The sequence below is a fragment of the Zalophus californianus genome, chromosome 9, assembly GCF_009762305.2.
Source record: "Zalophus californianus isolate mZalCal1 chromosome 9, mZalCal1.pri.v2, whole genome shotgun sequence".
NCBI lineage: Eukaryota > Metazoa > Chordata > Mammalia > Carnivora > Otariidae > Zalophus > Zalophus californianus.
Window position 1 is genome coordinate 67,257,485 of NC_045603.1, and position 21,000 is coordinate 67,278,484.

At 35.3% G+C, this 21,000-nt stretch overlaps 1 protein-coding gene across 12 annotated transcripts in view; it reads right to left on the reverse strand.

The window, feature by feature from the left end:
- ARID2 (AT-rich interaction domain 2) overlaps positions 1 to 21,000 on the reverse strand; it is a 215,691-nt gene that overhangs the window by 60,019 nt on the left and 134,672 nt on the right. For 10 of the 12 annotated variants that reach the window (XR_003519834.2, XR_003519838.2, XR_003519837.2 and 7 more), the window contains 4 exons: positions 12,333 to 12,471; positions 12,154 to 12,239; positions 9,738 to 9,861; positions 9,559 to 9,650 (listed from right to left, as the gene is read on the reverse strand). Coding sequence is in view for 3 of the 12 variants with exons in the window: in XM_027593212.2 (XP_027449013.1) it covers positions 9,559 to 9,650; positions 9,738 to 9,861; positions 12,154 to 12,239; positions 12,333 to 12,471 (441 nt within the window). In the remaining 9 variants the exon portion in view is untranslated. Of the gene's footprint in view, positions 1 to 8,424; positions 8,610 to 9,357; positions 9,426 to 9,558; positions 9,651 to 9,737; positions 9,862 to 12,153; positions 12,240 to 12,332; positions 12,472 to 21,000 lie in introns of those variants that run through there. The other 2 variants (XM_027593211.2, XR_003519841.2) reach the window with 2 other exon arrangements.

The following is a 21,000-nucleotide window of genomic DNA, read 5'->3' on the forward strand; positions in this document are numbered from 1 at the left end:
GAAGAGGAAGAATCTGGGAAACGACTAGTTTAACCTGTTCAATTTACAGATGAGGAATTTGAGGCTATCTTGAGGCACACCAAACTGAAATGACTTTCTAGCTAAATAGTAGTAGCAGAATTAGAGAAGATCATCTATTTGACTTTTCTCCGTGGTACATTTCTAAATATGGGAAGACTGCCAGGCATAATTCTGCAACAAGCTTCATGCATGCTTCCAGAAAATTCAGATCATGTTTCTACAGAAGTCAAATTCACAGAATCAAAGAGTGAAATGGTGTTTACCAGGGGCTAGGGAAGAAGGAAATGAGGATCAATGGTCATAAAGTTTCAGTTCAGCAAGATGAATAAGCTTGAGAGATGTACAGATGCACTGTACCTACAGTCCACCATAAGGTATTATACACTTAACAATTTGTTAAGAGGGTAGATCTCATGTTAAGTGTCCTTGCCACAATAAGGCAAAATTAAATAAAAATTCAGATCATGTTAGAAAACAGCTGGAGAGAAATAAGATGTTTTTTTTTTTTTAATTTATTTTAGAGAGAGAGAGAGAGACGGTGAGCACGTGTGTGGGGGGGGAGGGGCAGAGAGAGGGAATCTTCAAGCAGACCCCTTGCTGAGCATGGATCCCAATGCAGGGCTCAATCCCACAACCCATGAGATCATGACCTGAGTTGAAACCAAGAGTCAGATGCTTAATTGACTGAGCTGCCCAGGTGCCCCTAAGACGGTTGCTTTTATATGAAAATACAAATTATATTCTAGAGATGATTCAAGTTTCTCTCCCTTCATTAAGTGAAGCTTATCACCTGAGTAAGACATTACTCATCAAAGCAGCTATTTCTTTTTAATTTGTAAACTTAAAAAAGAAATTTTCTACCCCTAAAATTACAATATTGATGTGGCTATATATATAAAGAAGAGAAATTATAAAAATGACAACTGTCCAGCAAAAAACCAGAGTGATGCTGAGGGGTGAGGAGAAAAGTGGTAAAAATAAGCCCAAAATGGAAAGATGAAATAGTTATAAGAATAGTAAAATGTCAATAAAAAAGCTAGGTGATTGGTATATATAGGTGTCCACTGCAGAATTATGTCAAGTGTACCTTATGAGTGAAAACTTTTACATTAAATGTCAGGAAAAAGAAAATCAACCAGCATGAGATCATCTAAGAACTGCAGTGCCTTCATTAAAATAACCCTGGGTAAAAGAAACTAAAGAATAGGGAGGAGCTTGACTTCTACATTTTGAATGAACATTATAGGGAAACAATTTATGGGAAAAGACACAGAAATTCAAAGCCAAAATGAACGCATGGGGATTGTACCATTTTTGCCATTTGAAAGCAAAGGAAGAAGTTAAAATAACTGTTAAAAAAAAAAAAAAAGGAAATTGGGGCCCTTGGGTGGCGTAGTTGACTAAGCATCCAACTCTTGGTTTCAGCTCGGGTCGTGATCTCAGGGTCATAAGAGCGAGCCCTGCGTCTGGCGCCCCCGCTCAGTGTGGAGTCTCCTTTAGAGGCTCTCTACCCCTCCCTTTGCCCCTCCTGCTCATGCTCTTTCTCTCAAATAATAAATCAATCTTTAAAAAAAAAAGGAGATTAAAGACAAAGGAGTTGAGCATCTTTCACGTTTTTTGGTTATTCTGATATTGCTTTTATGTAGTTTCCATACTGTACATACCCCCCGCCATGGCTAAAACTAAAAATTAAAATTATACCAAATGTTGGCAAGTATGTGGAGCAACTGTGACTCTCATACATCTCTGGAGGGAGTACAAATTGATAAAATTTCTTTGGAATTGTTTGGCATTATGTACTCAAGTTGTAATATCCTATGAATCATCAATCCTTCTTAAAAATCAATAGAAATATATATATATATGTATGGCCAAAAACATGTATAGAATGTTCATAGAACCACTATTTTTAATAGCTCCAAACTGAAAATCACCAATATGCCTACCAAAAGTAGAATGGAAAAAACAAAATTGAGTATATTCTTAGAACAGAATTCTATACTGCAATAATATGAACATACTGCTACACGTAATATGAATGAATCTCACAAATAATGCTGAATAAAAGCTAGTACAAAAGAATGTACACCATATGAGTCTACTTATATAGAGTTCAAAATCAGGCAAAATTCTATCGTGTATCATCAGGATCGTGGTCCCACTGAGGAAAATGGGATAAAGACAGAGAATCAAAGGAGCTCTGTGGTATTGGTGTTCCTCTATTTCTGAACTTGGATAGTTGGTTATGTTGCTGGTTCATTCCGTGATAATTCATTGAGCTTTATACTTGTGTTTTTTAATACTTTAGGTATGATCTACTTAAAAAATTTATTAAACAAATTTTTAAATGAGCAATGAAATTTCTACAATTTTTTTCTGGAAAAGAAAAAATAGTCCTATAAAACTTGATTTAAAAATAACTTACATAATTTGAAAGATACATGCACCCCTATGTTTGTTGCAGTTGTATTTCCAATAGCCAAGACATAGAAGCAACTCAACTGCCTATCCACAGATGAATGGATTACAAAGATGTAATGTGAGTGCATGAGTGCATGAGTGCATGAGCGCGCGCGCGCGCGCGCGCGCACACACACACACACACACACACACACACACACACACACACACACACACACACACACACACACACACACACACACACACACACACACACACACTGGAATATTACTCAGCCATCAAAAGGAATGGAATCTTTCCATCTTCAAGAATATAGGTAGACCCACCCAGAGGATATAACGCTAAGTAAAATAAGTCAGAGAAAGACAAATACTGTATGATTTCACTCATGTAGAATTTAAGAAACAAAACAAATGAACAAAGAAAAAAAAGGACAAACAAAAAACTAGACTCTTAAAAACAGAACAAAGTGGTGGTTGCCAGCAGGGAGGTGGGTGAGGAAATGGGTAAAATAGTTAAAGGATTAAAAGTACACTTATATTAACGAGCACTGAGTAATGTATAAAATTGTTCAATCATTACATTGTACACCTGAAACCAACACTGTATGTGAACTAACGTCAATAATAAAAACAATTATGAAGTGGGATCAAATTATTTTCCTTCTATAATTAATGAACATTTTGAAAAAGAAAAATCTTTCAGTATGAAAAATTTCACAAATTACAAAAATTTTTCCACATGTTAAAAAGTATTCTTTTGGGCTCCTGGGTGACTCAGATGGTTAAGCATCTGCCTTCGGCTCAGGTCATGATCCCAGGGTCCTGGGATGGAGTCCCGCATCGGGTTCCCTGCTCAGCAGGGAGCCTGCTTCTCCCTCTGCCTCTTTCTCTCTCTCTCATGAATAAATAAATAAAATCTTTAAAAGAAAAAGTATTCTTTTATTTTTATGTCACATGGATAAAACTAGAAAACTAAATTTAAATCACCAGGATGATTTTAAAGTAACAATTTTTCTTAAAAAAAAAAAGATTTTACTTTTCCTTTAGTAATCTCTACGCCCAACATGGGGCTCGAACCCACAACCCTGAGATCAAGAGTTGCATGTTCCACCAACTGAGCCATCCAGGCACCCCATAACAATTCCATTTTTGATATAAATTAATATCTTCTACTTTTGGGGGTTTTAAAAAATAAGCACTCACTAGATAAAATATGCCTCTTTTGTTGTATAAAATGGTATTCTTTCAATTTCAAATTTCAAGGTTTTTTGATATGTTTAATAAAGGATAAACATTGTGTCACTTTAATAAAGGATAAACATTGTGTCACTTAATAGATAATGAAAAATAATTTGTAAGCATTAGTGAAAACAACTTAAGACACAAATTACCAGTTTGAATGCAGGTTTTTCTCCTTTCCCTCTAAAAATAGTACCAAAATGAGTTAAAGAAAATTTTCTGAAGAAACTAAACCAGAAAGGCAAGGTGTAGGACGTACAGTGAAGGTTGGGGGTGAGGGATCAATCAGACAAAAAACAGGATTGGGTGAAAGTAACATACTTAATATGGTTAAGGTCCTCCTGGTCCCCTCTCCCATTCTGTTTCCATAACACAGGATTTTACACTGGCCCTCCTCCAAACTGCCTACCTCCAAAGGCAAGAAAATCAGAGACTTTTCCCTGGAGAAACAATCTCTCTCTAGAGACTGACATTTGAAGGACTTCTAATAAACAAATTGGTTCATTAGGGGTCACCCAAAATGGCAATCACCAGTGACAAATGGAGATCTGCACTCAAAGCTTCTAACTGGCTTGGTGATATTTTATTCTTAATATAGAAAAGGAAGCCGAAATGCTCATTTGAGGAATTTGGATGAAACAGCAACTATACTTAAAGGGAGCAGAAGAGCAGGGTGTAATAAAATAGCCAACAACTGGCACTCAGAAAGATCTCTTAGAAATGAAAGTAGGATAGCCTAAGTAAGAATTCAATAGATTTGATGATAAAGTCAAGGAAATTTCCAGGAATTATATTAAACAGACAAAAATGAAAACTAAAGAGAGAAAGGAAAATTAGAGGATCAATTTAAGAGGGTCTAGCATCCAAACAACAGAAGTTCAAGAAATGAGGAATAGAGACCATGGCTGGAAGAGAATTATAAAAAGAAAAACATTCAAGAAAAATTCCCATTATGGAAGGACTTGAATCTCCTGATTGAAAGGATCCACTGAAATGAAATGCCCACTTGAGCGATCACAACAAAACACCTACACCAAGACACATCATCATAAAACTTCAGGATATCAGAAAGTAAGGTGTAAAAAAAAAAAAAAAAAAAAAGATCCTAAATGTTTCTAGGGGAGGAAATAGATCACAAACACAGGAAAGAGAACCAGGATGTTATAGACTTCTTAAGAGGAAAGCTGCATGCTGGAACACATTAAGAGCAATGCCCTCACAAACTTAAAACAAACAAACAAACAAACAACTTTTCAGTCTAGAATTATGTATCTAGCCGAACTATCATGAGTAAAAATAAAGACATTTTCAGATATGTGGGGTTTTAAAATTACTGGAGGATACGCTTTAGTATGATGAGGGAATAAATCAAGCAAAAGAACTAGTTCGGATTTAAGAAAAAGGGATTTAATATTGAAGGAATTCCCAAGATTGATATACTGTAAAGGGAATTAGTCTCTTAATTTATTTTTCAGGCTGTTCATTATCAGTGTATAGAAAAGTACCATTTGATTTTAAATAAGATCCATGTATTATTTTGATAAAAGCTATATAAATCAAAAGGAGGAGAAATATATTGCAATTCTCCAGAGCTCAAACTTAATCAGAATGGAGATAAACTAGATTTAAACATTTTACATTATTCAAACAATCAGATTCTGAATTCCAAATTTTAAATATGCTTACATTTCATATTGTTCAGTATACTATACTACAAGAATGAAGGTAAATTTCCATATATCTTCCTATCTTCGTGCAATTTTCTTATTGCTAACAGAGTTGGCTTTAGTCTTAAAAAAAAAAAAAAAAATCATACCCTGTTACTTATTCCATTCTCATCTCTGTTGAGAAAGAAATCTCAACGGGGAATTATCTTTTGCAGCTATCTGATTTCCTACACTCTCTTCTTCACACATATGTTTTGCCAGATTCTGCCAGTATTCTTGCTAAGCAAAACTCCACATCACTGGAGATGTCTGAATGAGGTTCTACAGTTCAGCCTTCACTGGGAGGATGAATGGTAAGAATTTAATGGATTGTTTTCCTTCTCTTGATTCTGCTATTCTAAGATCATAGTAACTAAAGATACCAGAAGACATTTGGAAGGTTTAGAGTTAAATATAAAATAACAAAATCAACAACAAAACAAAAACAGTAAAATGAAAACTTCTGGCTCAATAATTACATCTAGACAAAGTGGCTCTGCTATAAGCCTAAGAATGTGCAATTTGAATGTGAGGAAAAAGTGCTAAGAAAAAGTTATAAAATTACTTTTAGAATTCCAATTATCTATACAAATTCCAGACCAGAACTCTAGAAAAGACTGAATTTGCGAGGCTTCTTTCCTTCCATTTGTCTATCAATCAAATACTTACTGAATTGCTATCACATTCCAAACAATATGCCAGGCACTGAGGACACAAAAATGAAAATCAATATTCAATCCCTGCTTTCAACGATCTCACCATCTAGGGTGTTAATATGTAATATGTAAGGTGGTAGGGAGTACCTATGGCACCCCAGGTCAGAGGCAGGCTAGTGAGGAAGATGTCAGGAAAGGAAGAGGTAATCCCTGAGTTGAATCTTAAGGATGAATAGAAAGTAGAGATTATCTACTACACATTAAGTACTGTGCTAGGTGTTCAGGCTACAAAGATTACTCAGACAAAGTCTACACATAGGTCAGCAGGAGAAAACAACCATATAAAAACTATTTTCAAGATTATTTATTTATTTCAGAGAGAGAGAGCAAGCAAGCAAGCCTGTGCACAGGTGGGAGGAGGGGCAGAGGGAGAGAATCCCAAGCAGACTCACCGCTGAGTGCAGAGCCTGTCGTGGGGCTTGATCCCACAACCCATGAGATCATGAACTGAGCCAAAACCAAGAGTTGGACACCTAACTGACTGAGCCACCCAGGCACCCTAAAAACTATTTACAAAACAGTAAGATTAATGTTATATCTCTTCAACAAATGGTGTTGGGAAAACTGGACAGCCACATGCAGAAGAATGAAACTGGACCACTTTCTTACACCATACACAAAAATAAATTCCAAGCGGGTGAAAGACCTAAATATAAGACAGGAAACCATCAAAATCCTAGGGGAGAAAACAGGCAGCAAACTCTTTGACCTTGGCTGCAGCAAATTCTTACTAGACACGTCTCTGGAAGCAAGGGGACCAAAACAAAAATGAAATATTGGTGGGACCTTACCAAGATAAAAAGCTTCTGCACAGTGAAGGAAACAACAAAACTAAAGGGTAACCAACAGAATGGAGGAAGGTAGTTGCAAATGACATACTGAATAAAGGGCTAGTATCCAGAATCTAAGGAACTCATCAAAATCAACACCCAAAAAATAAATAATCCAGTTAAGAAACGGGCAGAGGACATGAACAGACACTTCTCCAAAGAAGACATAAACATGGCTAACAGACACATGAAAAAGTGCTCAACATCACTCAGCATCAGAGAAATACAAATCAAAACCACAATGAGACACTACCTCACACCTGTCCGAATGGCTAAAATTAGTAACTCAGAAAACAACAGATGTTGGCGAGGACATGGAGAAAGGGGAACACTTTTGCACTTCTGCTGGGAACGCAAACTGGTGCAGCCACTTTGGAAAACAGTGTGGAGGCTCCTCAAAAAGTTAAAAATAGAGCTACCCTATGACCCAGCAATTGCACTATTAGGTATTTATCCAAAGGATACAAAATGCTGATTCAAACGGGCACATGCACCCCAGTGTTTATAGCAGCACTATCAACAATAGCCAAATTATGGCAAGAGCCCAAATGTCCATCGACAGATGAATGGATAAAGAAGATGTGGTACATATATACTATGGAATACTACTCAGCCATCAAAGAATGAAATCTTGCCATTTGCAATGACGTGGATAGAACTAGACTGTACCACGCTAAGCGAAGTAAGTTAGTCAGAGAAAGACAAATACCACACGATTCCACTCATGTGTGGAATTTAAGAAACAAAACAGATGAACATAGGGGAAGGGAAGGAAAAAATAAGATAAAAACAGAGACAGAGGCAAGCCATAAAAAGACTCCTAACTGTAGAGAACAAACTGAGGGTTGCTGGAAGGGAAGTAGGGGATGGGCTAAATGGGTGATGGGTATTAAGGAGGGTACTTGTTGGGATGAGCACTGGGTGTTATAACTAAGTGATGAATCACTAAATTCTACTCCTGAAACCAATACTACACTATCTGTTAACTAACTTGAATTTAAATTTAGAAAAATAATAAAATATTGAGAACTTCCAAAAAAAAAAAGTTACAAGACAGGTTACAAAAATACAGAAGACTGAACTCGATGGGGAAGGGGAACACAGCATAGGAGGCAGCACACAAAAGCTACTATGTGAGCTGAGTCACAAAGGGTTTCCAGATATTCAGCAGGCCGGCACCCCAGGGAGAGGGCATTCTAGGCAGGGAGAATAGTATGAACATCAGAACTGAAGGTACAAAAGTGTGACCTGAAAGAGTCTAACTTGATTAGGAATCTGTATGTGGCTTATCTGGGCTGACACCGCAATGTAAGCTATGAAGCACAAGGTGGAGAGGAAAATACAATGAGAAAGGTAGTAAGAAACCATGTTATGAATGGAAAAGGAAGATGCTGGTGTTCTTGTATGGTGACTAAACCTTCATACTTCTTTCTTTCTGAAAAACTTTGCTTATTTTTCTATTTGAATGTTAAGGATTTTTCTTATTCACCTGTGAGAACACTGGATACACTAAATACAGCAACTTTTGCATTGCAAATACTGTTTTTTAAACTTCAGTTTTAAGTTTTATTCATCTTTAATTTACAGAAGTTTGATATACTCAAAATCATTGCTTTTTTTTCTTCTTTTGTTGGTCCAACGTTTTCATAGTGGGAAAATTCAGCTGGAAGGTTACTGCAAGAAACGTAAAAGAACTAATAAGGCAAGGTACAAGTGGGGGTGGGGGAGGAGAAGTAAGGTAGATGGAGGATACGTCTAGGAGATGGGACTACTTATATGTCCGAGGAGAGAAACACAGAGAGAAAGTCACTAGCCAGAAGGCAGGATGTCTCCAAAGACAACTTCTCGACAAAAGAGCCTAAGATGAGTCAGTTGAAGATATGGAGGGAATACTAGAAAAATAGAGACAAGCTCCAAGGGAGACAAAGTCCAAAAGGCATCAACAGGACTTTCCACATTTGCTCTCTCAGGATTAGAGTTATAGTTTCTACTTTCTACAGATGTATAAAATCCTGAGTTTCTCTTGCTTGATTAAATCCATTAAAAAGTATGTTTGGTTGTTTTGGAGCCCAACGTGGGGCCTGAACTCCTGACTCTGAGATCAAGAGCTGAGCTGAGATCAAGAGTCAGATACTTAACCAACTGAGCTACCCTGGAGCCCAGAAAGTCAGTTTTAAACTTGAGAGCATTATAGTGAATCTTAGCAATATCTATGACTTTGATGGCTTCATGAAAATGCCAATCACCAAACTAAATTCCATCCTAATTCCACACGATTCAAATGATTCACATTCATTTTCCAATTCATTCCTCCTCCCGTCTCCCAGAAACTTCTAAGGTTTCTCTTTAGTAAATCTACTTTTTGCTCTAAATTCTATGGTCAGCAAGAAAATTAACCTAATAGAACAAATTAAAAGATCACCTTTTGGTTGTTTCAACTTCTACTTTTTTGGCTTTTAAGAGATTACGATGGCCTGACCTTGGCATAAGCTTTTGGACATATTCACAAAATTGATAAAAAAAAAAAACAGTGAATAAAAACACAGATATCTAATCTTATTGATTTACATGTAAAAGTAAGATAATCTAAATTCACTCTGGCTATGGAAAATAGATTACTCACCTGCGACCACATTCTGAATATTTACCAATATTTTTTAATATTAAGGCAGCTGTTAGTCGGATGTGTTTAGTTATTGGTCCCTCTTTTTCATCCTTAAAAAGAAAGGAAAAGAAAAGAATAAAGATCTAAATCATACAGTGCTCACACCTTTGCAGATAAGGCTTTCAAGGCTTGCTTACTGTAAAATCTCGAAAGACAAGGTTTCTTGATCCTCTCCTAAGAGCCATCAGAGCAGCACTGGGATGATTCACAATGGCCTTCTGTGCTCTAGGAGTTGAGCTTGTGCCCCCTAGAGCAGGCTGCCTAAATTGAGGAGAAAGTGAGAGAGACAGATTGTTAACATGATGCTACAGAAAGGCTGACAAGGATGACCAACCTGCCAGGCCCTAGGGTGGTTACTTCACAATAAATAAAAGCTCCCATGACCCAGCATTAATGTTTACTTTGTGTCAGCCCAGCCAAAGGGGCTCTTAGTATCAGGGTGAAGTTTCAAGTCTTTTATTTTCCAATCTAACAATTTTAAAGCAAACAAGAGCTGTTCTAGTGTAGTCCATCTTTAAAGTTACTGTGTCAGTAAACATGCAATCAAAATCAATACAACATTGTATCAAAGCTCTGGAGTTCACATCTTTGAATGTAATGTGAAGATTTTACCAAAGAAGAAAATAGTCTACAATTTGAGTTGCAAGTTAGTTTTGCTAAACAGTATCTAAGAGTAAAATAGTATTACCTAAGAATGTGTTGATACAGGGATAGGTCATCCAGGAAAAGATAACCAACGTGATAGTAACAAGAAATTATGCCAACCACTGTATTTCAAACTATTACTTTGTTACGTCATCTTATTTTTCATCATTATGTGATAATATCAATCAATCCTTTCAGTATATTTCTACTGTCCTTTATGAAAGATACAGAATTGGAGGGAGTGCAGAGACAGATTTTATATAAAAGATTCAAACTATGCTAGATTTCCTTGGTCAAGGAGAAAAACTGCATCAATATCCATTGCATTCTCATGAGGCAATGGTGGGAAGAGCAATGACTCGCACATGAGGAAATGCAGTCTATTTCTCACACTCTAACTACCTGTGTGAGTTTGAAAATTTCCATTTGCCCCTCTGTGGCTCCAGGTTTCGCGTCTGTAACGTGGGGCGATTTCTGGCACTTTTAAATATAAGTAAACTAATTATGAATGTAAAGCAATCTTAAAATTGTAAGCCACTTTACATCCATATCTAGATATGTGTCTACAGATACGATTATCTATATATTGATACAACTGTTATTGGATGTTAGGTATAAGTGACAAAGATTTTTTATTTGATTGAAATTGATATCCCAAATATCTTTTCCTCCAAATTTAAGCGAAACCAAGTACACTCCAACATATTCTTATACACTACATAATATATACAAATTAAGTACAGTGAAAATTATAGAAAAATACATTTGGCAGAAAAATGACTTTCTCTGCCTTTAGGGTACAATCCAAACTCATGACTATGGCTAATGAGACTCTTGGCTAATCAGTCCTCATTCTTTGAGTCTCAGTTTGGATGCACTTTCTATCAGAAAGCCTTCCCTGGTCTCCTACATTGGTTGACATGGGCCCTCACAGTGTCCTGAGCATGTCCTCATTTTAGTAGTGATTACACTAGATAGTAAGAATTACTTATATCTCTCATTTGATCTCTAGACATTGAACAGCAAAACATACCTTGGTCACAAATACCTCATACCATACTTTAGTGCCTAGCACATAGTAGATGCTCATTAAATAGTAATGGAATGAATGAAGTGTGTAAGCAGCTTGTGTTCCCATACTTCTGGTTCTTCTAGAATTTCAGTTCTGTGCAGTTATAGACTAGATCTTGTTCTTAGACTTCTCTATCTCTGGCACAATGCCAAGTACACAGCACTATCTCAATAATGGTGACAAATTAATATTTCTTCACATTTTGAGAGGTAAGCATATTATTATGTTACAGAATCTACAACTAAAGGTCTCAGTTAGAAACAGAATAGGAGATAAAAACTGTGTAAATCTAATAAGGCTCTTACAGGAATCTACACCCAACTAGAACTTGACTACATGCCTTACAAGTATGTGGCTCATGAAATAACAGGTAAATGAATAACCATACAGTAAATGTAGTATGTATACAATTCTCACATGACACCCTGGCCTGTCCTCACAGGAGTAGTTATAGGAAGAAATCTCTTTGCCATTATCAAATACATACTCAATTACTCTCTCAAAGGACAAAGAACCATATATACATTTTCAGTTTACAAAGCATTTCTCAAATATCATCTGTCACTACTTCTAATGACTTGTCTACAAATTAGAATCAAAACATTACAGCTACAAAGTCCTAACAGACTATGAGTTCTAGCCAGAATGAAAAGTTATGCTTGGAGAATTTAAGCAGTTTGAACAGGGTCACATAGCTGGTTAATGGTAGAGCTCAACTGGAATCTAAGTCTCGGTCTCCCAATATGTTAAGCTGTCTTTCACTGGTACTATGTTTTGCCTAGTTTCCTGACTTTTCTTTATGTATGTGCAACGGGAAGTAAACTCATGGTCCTTACTTGGTAGAAGATTTTTGACTTCCTGCTTGTCCTGGTTCATCTTGTTTTAATCCTGCAAGCAGGGCATCTTTTGAACAGTGCTTATCCTTTTTAAGAAAGAGGAAGTAAAAGAATATGCATCAAGATCTTTAATGCAACCAGGTGAGTTACTGACCAAATAGTATGAAGAAAGTATATACCTGTAAGTGGGTAATAAAAGAAAACCTCTGTCGCTGAAAAGGCTCACAACCTTCCCAAAGACATTGCCCTGGATATACATCTTTGCCTCCATGTTCAGTTGCTGCATGGTAGAAAACCTGTGAGGGTGTCTGAAACCATCTACAAAAAATAAAAGTAGTAGAAATTTTCTGGCAGATTTGCATATATTCTTTAAATCAGAACACTTGCTCTCCTAATACAAAAGCCCCAGATCAATATACAAAAATACTAAGCATAATAGTGTAGGCAAATCTCACATTCATTTTATTTCAAGGAATATTTTGAAATTATTTAAAAAATTTGTTTATATTTCTAAATCAAATCATTCAACTATACTGAAGACTTTTGGTAATTTAAGTTTATTATGTTTCATTCTCAATTCCCTACCTTCAATGAAAGTCAGCTAAGAATCTCTTGAAAGTAATATGTCATTTTAAAACACAATAGAAAACTACTTTACAAACAAATATCATATTCTCTTATACTTTTAGAAGCTGCTTAAACATTTACTAGACCTCATATTACATATAATAAATTCTAGCATATTAGATCCAACAATCTAAATGCTACAAATTTGGTAAGTCTGGCTTTTTAGTTGAATTCACATTATTTGTCCATGTTTAAGAAGCCACAGCCCTCATTTCTCTAACATCATACCCTACTCATTCACATACTTGGCGGCTTAACAATGTACAAATGTCTGAGTGGGTACATGGCCAAGGACACAACCTAAAGAAAGTCAGATACTATTTTCCCTTATTAATTAGAATATATGGCAATGAAAGAGAATACTGGATTCCAGACAGCAAAAGGTTTCAATTATTAATTAGCAACTCAAATATTTGCATAATCAATATCCTTAAAGTTTACGGCAGAGCTCTCTTAGGACTTGAGTTTTTTTGGATGTCATAAAAGTACGTCTATATTTAAGCCAGGTGTTGATGTGCAGTATATATGATAGAATTTTTAAAATAAATTTTAATCAAGAGTAATTGAATACTGAATTATAAAAGACAATGTCAGAAATCATTATATCATTCATATTCACTTATACAAATACATACAAAAGGTTTATTGTGAAGCTGTCATGGCTTGGAAAAATTCATATTGTTACAATGTCCAAACTTCCCAAAGAAATCTACAGATTCGGGTGCCTGGGTGGCTCAGTTGTTAATCATCTGCCTTCGGCTCAGGTCATGATCCCAGGGTCCTGGGATGGAGTCCCACATTGGGCTCCCTGCTCAGCGGGAAGCCTGCTTCTCCCTCTCCCACTCCCCCTGCTTGTGTTCCTGCTCTTGCTGTCTCTCTCTGTCAAATAAATAAATAAAATCTTTAAAAAAAAAAAAAAAGAAATCTACAGATTCAATACACACCCTATCAAAATTCTAATGGCATTTTTTGCAAAGAAAGAACAATCTTAAAGTTTATATGGAAACGCAGAAGATTCAGAATAGCCAAAGAATCTTAAGAACAACAAACTTAGAGGCATCATGCTGCCTGATTTCAAACTATATTACAAAGCTGCAGTAATTAAAATGGTACAGTACTGGCATAAAGACAGATACATACAGATCAGTGGAACAGTATAGAGCCCAGACATAAACCCACACATATATGATTGATTAATTTATAACAGAGGAGCCAGGAATATATGATGGGGAAAAGGGAAAGGACAGTCTCTTCAATAAATAGTTTTGGGGAAACTGGACAGACACATGCAAAAGAATGAAACTGAACAACTATCTTACACCATACACAAAAATTAACTCAAAATAGATGAAAGACTTGAATGTAGGACCTGAAACTATAAAACTCCTAGGAGAAAACAGAGGTGTTAAGCTCTTTGCTTTCAATCTTAGCAATGATTTTTTTTAATTTGATTTGAAAGCAAAGGCAACAAAAGCAAAAATAAACAAGTGAGACTATATCAAACTAAAAGCTTCTGCACAACAAAAGGAAAAAGCAACCTCGTGAATGGAGAAAGTATTTGCAAATCATGTATCTAATACGGGATCAATATCCAAAATATATGAAGAACTCATACAACTCAATAGCAAAAAATAAGCAACCCAATTAAAAAAAGGCAGAGAATTTGAGTATTTTTTCCAAAGAAGACATACGGATGGGCAACAGATATATGAAAAGATGCTCAACACTACTCATCATCAGGGAAATGCAAATCAAAACCACAATAAGATATCATCTCATACCTGTCAGAATGGCTATTAAAAAAAAAAAAAAAGACAAGAAACTAACAACTGCTGGTGAAGATGTGGAGAAAAGGAACATTCATGCACTGTTGGTGGGAATGCAAACTGGTATAGCCACTATGGAGAACAGTATGGAAGTTCTTCAGGAAATTAAAAATAGAACTACCATATGATCCAGTAATTATACCTTTGGGTATTTATCTGAAGAAAATGAAAACACTAATTAGAAAAGATATATACCCCCTATATTAATTGCAGCCTTATTTACAAAAGCCAAGACATGGAAGCAACCTAATGTCCGCTGATAGATGAATGGATAAAAACGCTGTGTTCAATGGAATATTACTCAGCCATAAAAAAAATAAAATAAAATCTTGCCATTTGCAACATCACGGATGGACCTAGAGGGTATTATGCCAAGTGAAATAAGTCAGAGAAAGACAAATACCATATAATCTCACTTATACATGAAATCTACAAAAAAACAAACTAAGCCCATAGATAAAGAGAAGAGACTGGTGGTTGTCAGGTGGGGGATGGTGGGTGGACAAAGGAGTAAAGGGGACAAAAGATATAAACTTCTAGTTGTAAAATAAGTCATGAGGATGTAAGAAAAAGAAGAGCTTATTTTGTAATTAAAATTAGTAAGTACATCTTTAGTTTTGGAATCTCTTAATTTTCAGTACAAACAATGCTATTTCATTAATATGAAATAAATATGACTGGAGCTCTAATAACTGTCACAAGGAGGCATTTTTTATTGTGTTTTTAATATCTTACCTAAATATTATAATTATTAATTGAAAGGTAAAGCTGTTTGCACACGCACACACCAAAATCCAAATGTACTACTACTAGTCACTAGTCAAAATGATACCTGAATTCTAAAATATCCCACAGTACGTTAAATGACTCACGTTTATTTACAACACACAAAATTGATGAATTTACCAGTCACAAGAGAAAGGGATGAAATTAGTGCTTCTTTAAATCAAATTACTAAATATATTGAAACTGTATACATGTATGTTTTAAGATCACAGAGATTTTTTTTAGAATATACCTTTTTTTTTTTTAAAGATTTTATTTATTTATACGAGAGAAAGAGAAGTGAGAGCAGGAACACAAGCAGGGGGAGTGGGAGAGGGAGAAGCAGTCTTTCCGCTGAGCAGGGAGCCCGCTATGGGGCTCGATCCCAGGACTCTGGGGACTCTGGGATCATGACCTGAGCCGAAGGCAGACACTTAACGACTGAGCCAACCCAGCGCCCCGATCACAGGGATTATTTTCAAGTGTTCATCACTTTACCTGCCCAGCACAGAGTCTATTATTTCCCTCTTATCTTTCCCCTCTACCCTGAGTCTGTTTACTATTTGTCTAACTACTCAAGTCATACAGACCATTCAAGTTCTAGTATAACTATGAATGGAGCTGGTTGTAATGATCATATAAAAGTAGAAAATAGTTTCCAAATACCTAAATGGAGTATCTGGATTTTTAAAGCTTAAATGCAATTCCAATGCAAAACAGATACTGAGTTTGCAGAATGTTATTGATTTTTCTGGAATGGGATAGGGGAAGAGAAGAGGTGGGATGCCACTACTGTATACTTGTATGTCTAGAACAATTTTCCTTATTACTACTACCTTTCCATCAATAATCTACCCCTGCCACCCAAAATAACAAACACGTTCATTTAAAGAAACCAGAAAAATTGAAGAGTATCTAAATGAAAATAAAAATTCCCTGTGACCCAAACTGTTAACATTTTCGTGTATTTCCTTTAAGCTGTGTGCCTCCCCACCCCGTGTGTGTGTGTGTGTGTGTGTGTGTGTGTGTTTACACAAAACTGGGACTGTTACTCATAAAATTTGATACACTGCTGCCATAGTAAGGCTATATGGTGCAATTAAAAGAATGCCCTTCACTAAGATACTTTACTGTTATCTGCTGAAAAACCATTGTAATAAATACACAATCTCTGACATGTCCAATGTGAATGGCACATCCCTCCCCTCCAGCCGCTGATGTGCACAACCACAGGCAGAAGCACGGGACAAGTAACATTTCTGAAACTCATTTTGCTTACTGGTAATCTACCTTTCAGGGGGGTTGTGAGGCTTAAATTTAATGATACGTGTAAAGCCATTTGGCAAACATCAGGCCAATGATAACTGAGAGCTACTACCATGATCAGTAGTAGTAGTAACAGCAGTCATAACGGTGGCACTAGCAATCTCTGTCTTTTCACCTGGTCTGTCCTACTAATCACCTACCCTAAGACTTTTCCCACAACTACTCCAAACTTGCCAAGCCTTGTTCAACAGTCTACCTCCAAGTGAATGCTCTCGATTATCAAGGGATTCTCATCATTACAACTTATTTTATTAATTTCTGCTCCTGAAAACACTCCCCACAAAACTGCTCCAAACTTTACCACCTTTTGTTAAACACTAAACTTCAATCTGATTGTTTCAGAGTCTGTCTTCCCCTATATAGTGTGAGTCTGTAAATTTAGGGATATTTCCTTATTGTTATGCGTCTGAAAAAAAAAGGCTTATTCCTGAAAAAATTTAAGTTTATTCTATTAGAGCTGCCCTAACTTCCTTTTTCTCTGTATTAAATTTTCTGTCATTACTCATAGTTCCCCCTTCTCTTGGATCTTGGCTGGAAGTAGTCACTATTTCCAGGGTGAATTCTTTCACTTATATTCTGGAATCTGTTACATACCTTCGTAAACTACCTCTTCCTTTGCATCTTCTATCTTTTCCTTTCTACCGAAGCCTATACTTAAGTATAGCAATATACATGCTACTCCAACTAAAAACAACAGAAACAACACTTTTCCTTTGATCTCATTACTGTCACAAAAGACAGGAACTAGATTTACAATATCTGGCAAAGCAATGATAAATTTAACCAGTATTTAATACATTTATTACAGTAACTATATCTGACAATTTTTTCTCTATCATTGGCCATCTTTCAAAGGAACATAGTATTTTCAATTACAACATCAATACAATTTATAATGGCTAGTCCCCTGCTCTTTACATGAATAGTTGCAGCTAAAGCTCAGGATTAGCTTTTATTCCTTTATTTAAATCCCCTTCGCCAAATTCTTTTTTCTTTCAGCTGTTTGTTTCAACTGAACAAATTATTTGCATAAAGTTACTAGGTGCAAGTTTGTGGATTCTAGTTACCCTAAGCAGCTGCTTAAGGCTACAACTCTTTCCACTTGAAAATAAAGCCATATATATAGCATTACTTTATTGGTGTTAATTATACAATGGTTATTACTATCACTTTTCCTACAGTCAATCAATTTCTTTGGCAACATAAACACATAAATAAATGAAGTAAATAAAGCACTTTTCCTACCACCTTAAAGATTTTATTATGTAAAAGCCTGCAATCTATGCAGGTTATATATATTAATAATACATATTATGATATTTTAATAATTCACCATATTTAAGAGAACAATTTAGAAACAAACACCTGCGGCTATAAAGCTATGATTGTTTCCTTTGTTTTTAAAACATAAATAAAAGGGTTGAAAATGGCACTTTAGTTCAGATAGTTTCATTTAAAGTTTTCTTAGTTGTTTAAGTTCTTGGCAGGCTGTTTTTCTTTAATGACCAAAAAGGATTCCATGTCCCTCTTAATAGCCCTCCTGCTGCAAAAACATTTGACTTAAAACACATGGGATATATTTTTTAACAGGAAAATTCTAGTTTAAAAATAAGATGTGCATTTAAATGTTAATAAATGCACTTAAATGATAGTACTATACATCAAAAAACTGCAAAAACAGCTTTTAAAACAGTTATATTAATTTAGAACAATAAACTTTTACTTCAACCCTTGACATTTAATTGCTTTACACAGATAACATTCTCTGGCCGAAGAAATACCAGAGGTATGCATTATTTTATATTCAAATGAGATTTAGTAACAAGCTGATAAAATTTGGGGGGAAAAGCCCAAGCCAACACTGATGCTGGCAGACTTACCCAATTTTATTACATATCTAATTGTAGAAGTCCAAAATGGAAAACAAAACAAAAAGACAGTAACTTCATTATTAAAAGAAATTAATTTATTGCCTTTACACAGGATTAAAAATTACAAGTGCAAACTGGACAGGACTTGCAAAACGACATGCTGCGGCTGCGACAGCCCTGTCTGCCATCATCAGTCCAGATTCAAAGCCACAGGTAAGAGCAACTGATTGACTGGCTTAGCTGCCGAAGGTAACGGGGCAGTAAGCAAGTATTTGGGCTTTTTCTTTTTTTTTGGCTTTTGTAGAGAGAGGTATGTCCTGCCTTCTAGTAAGACTCAAATTATGAGAAATATCTCAAACATAGGAAGGGAGTTTGGATGGAAGATAGTCAAAACCAAATGTCTTTGGCTCTATCTCCTTTCCTTCTAATAATTAATAATATTGATAATATTATAATATAAATAATACTAGTAGTAGTAATAATAATTACTAGAGGAAAGGACTTCTGTTTTTGCTTTTGATCCTCTAGCCCCAGTTCCTACTAACCTACTGGTCTGTGAAGCAGTCACATATTTTACACAGCAAAGTAGGAAATATATTCTCGGGAACCATGCTTAAATAAATATGTTTTCAAAATCTGTACCCTCCACCAAAATTTTAGTTGCATCTGAAAGCAGTATAGAAGTACATATGCACAATTTAGGCATTTCAATAGATATGTTATACTTAATTAACTAAAATAAGCTTTGAGATAAAATAAAAATGAATTATGATGTGTGTATTTGTCTGTAAATTTGAGTTTGGATACTCACCCGGACTCCTTGAAAGATAGGGCAGTGTATCACTTCACACTGTTCCTGACAAAGCTACTCACAGCATAAAGTTTACCTCCCTACCTGAACTTCTGTTTGCTCATTACTTACTCTGTATTTGGTATATTTACAAACATCATCTTATTTGATTTCTATGATGGCTCTTTGTTAAAGGTAAAACTAACCCCACTTTACTGCTAAGGAAAACAAGCTTTCAAACAAGTAACTTTCCAGAGCATACAACTATGTGGTGGCAAGAGCTGGGGTTTGAAACCAGATATGTCCTAAAGACCTAATTTTTATCCTACTCTACTATAATACTTGATTGTTTACTTAGATAATATGCGTAAGTTTATGCCTAGGTAAAAACTGAAGTATACTTTTATACACAGTATCTATGATGCTATAAATTTTTCCTTATTTTTAATGCTGGCAAATTCTGAAAGCACAGTAGGTTTAAGAAGTTAGCACTGGTACATAATTTTCTTACTCTGTGCACAATTTCTAAGGAATAAAGTTTATTAGTAAACTGCAGGCTAGATTTTCACCTTAGTAAATTCTATTCCCAAATATTTTAAATAACTCTAAAAAGGACTTCAACATGATGTGGCAAATTTGTCTCATGGTATATAACCTTTTGGTTTTGGGTACCATCTTTAAATACTCTTTGGTATCCAGTGTTTGGAAGAATGAAGTAAAAAGTTCTCCCATCAGCTGTGGAAGGAATTAGGGCTTTTCCTAATAATATATTTTTATGCATTATTAGTTAAGACCCACGGAATATACCTTAAGCTAATGCTACCAAAAAGTATTACATAATGTTAATCTCAGATTTATAAAGGCTTATTAGTTCAAACTTTAAGTATAATAATACTAACAAAATACCCATTGATTCTATAGCTTTTACATAAAATCTTTTATAAATGTAGAAACAGCAAGGTGATGGGCTGTTCACAGTTGAAAAGATAAGATGCCAACAGGCTAGGTCAGCAAAGAACTGTTGACTATAGAATCAAGCCAATCTTCATTAACTTAACTCACTCAACAAATTAAAAGCCCTTTATGTGCCAGACATTGTACTAATATGAAAAAAAAACTCCAGGGTGCAAAGCATCAACCCTCTGAAGATATCTTCTGGTCTTATGACCCCAAAATTTAGACAAAAGATGCTATAAAATAAATTCCAGGCTGCCAAATAATCTAACTACTGAATTAATTTCAACCTAAAATGGCAATATAACTAGAATTAAGCAGTCACTGATACATCATGAAATATAAGTTTCTACTCTGAATATCTTACCCTATAATATAGGGTAATATTTGATATCAAGATGGCAGTTTTATATATCACACTCAACTAATCTTTAGAAACTTCTTTACCTTAAAATAAATGTATAAAACTGCCATCAGTTTTTGTTAAATATTTTAATTTTTTTCTTAAATGAAAATTTAAGAAAAATTCCTTTAAGAATCCTTAACCTGACTACATTATTTCTGAAATTCCAATTACTAGAAGAAATTAAAGATTTACCATGGACTCTGGATGATACTTCCGGAAGAAGTAAAAGCACCTTTACAGAGAATACAAATTCTAGTTTTCATTCATTGGTCACCTCTAGTG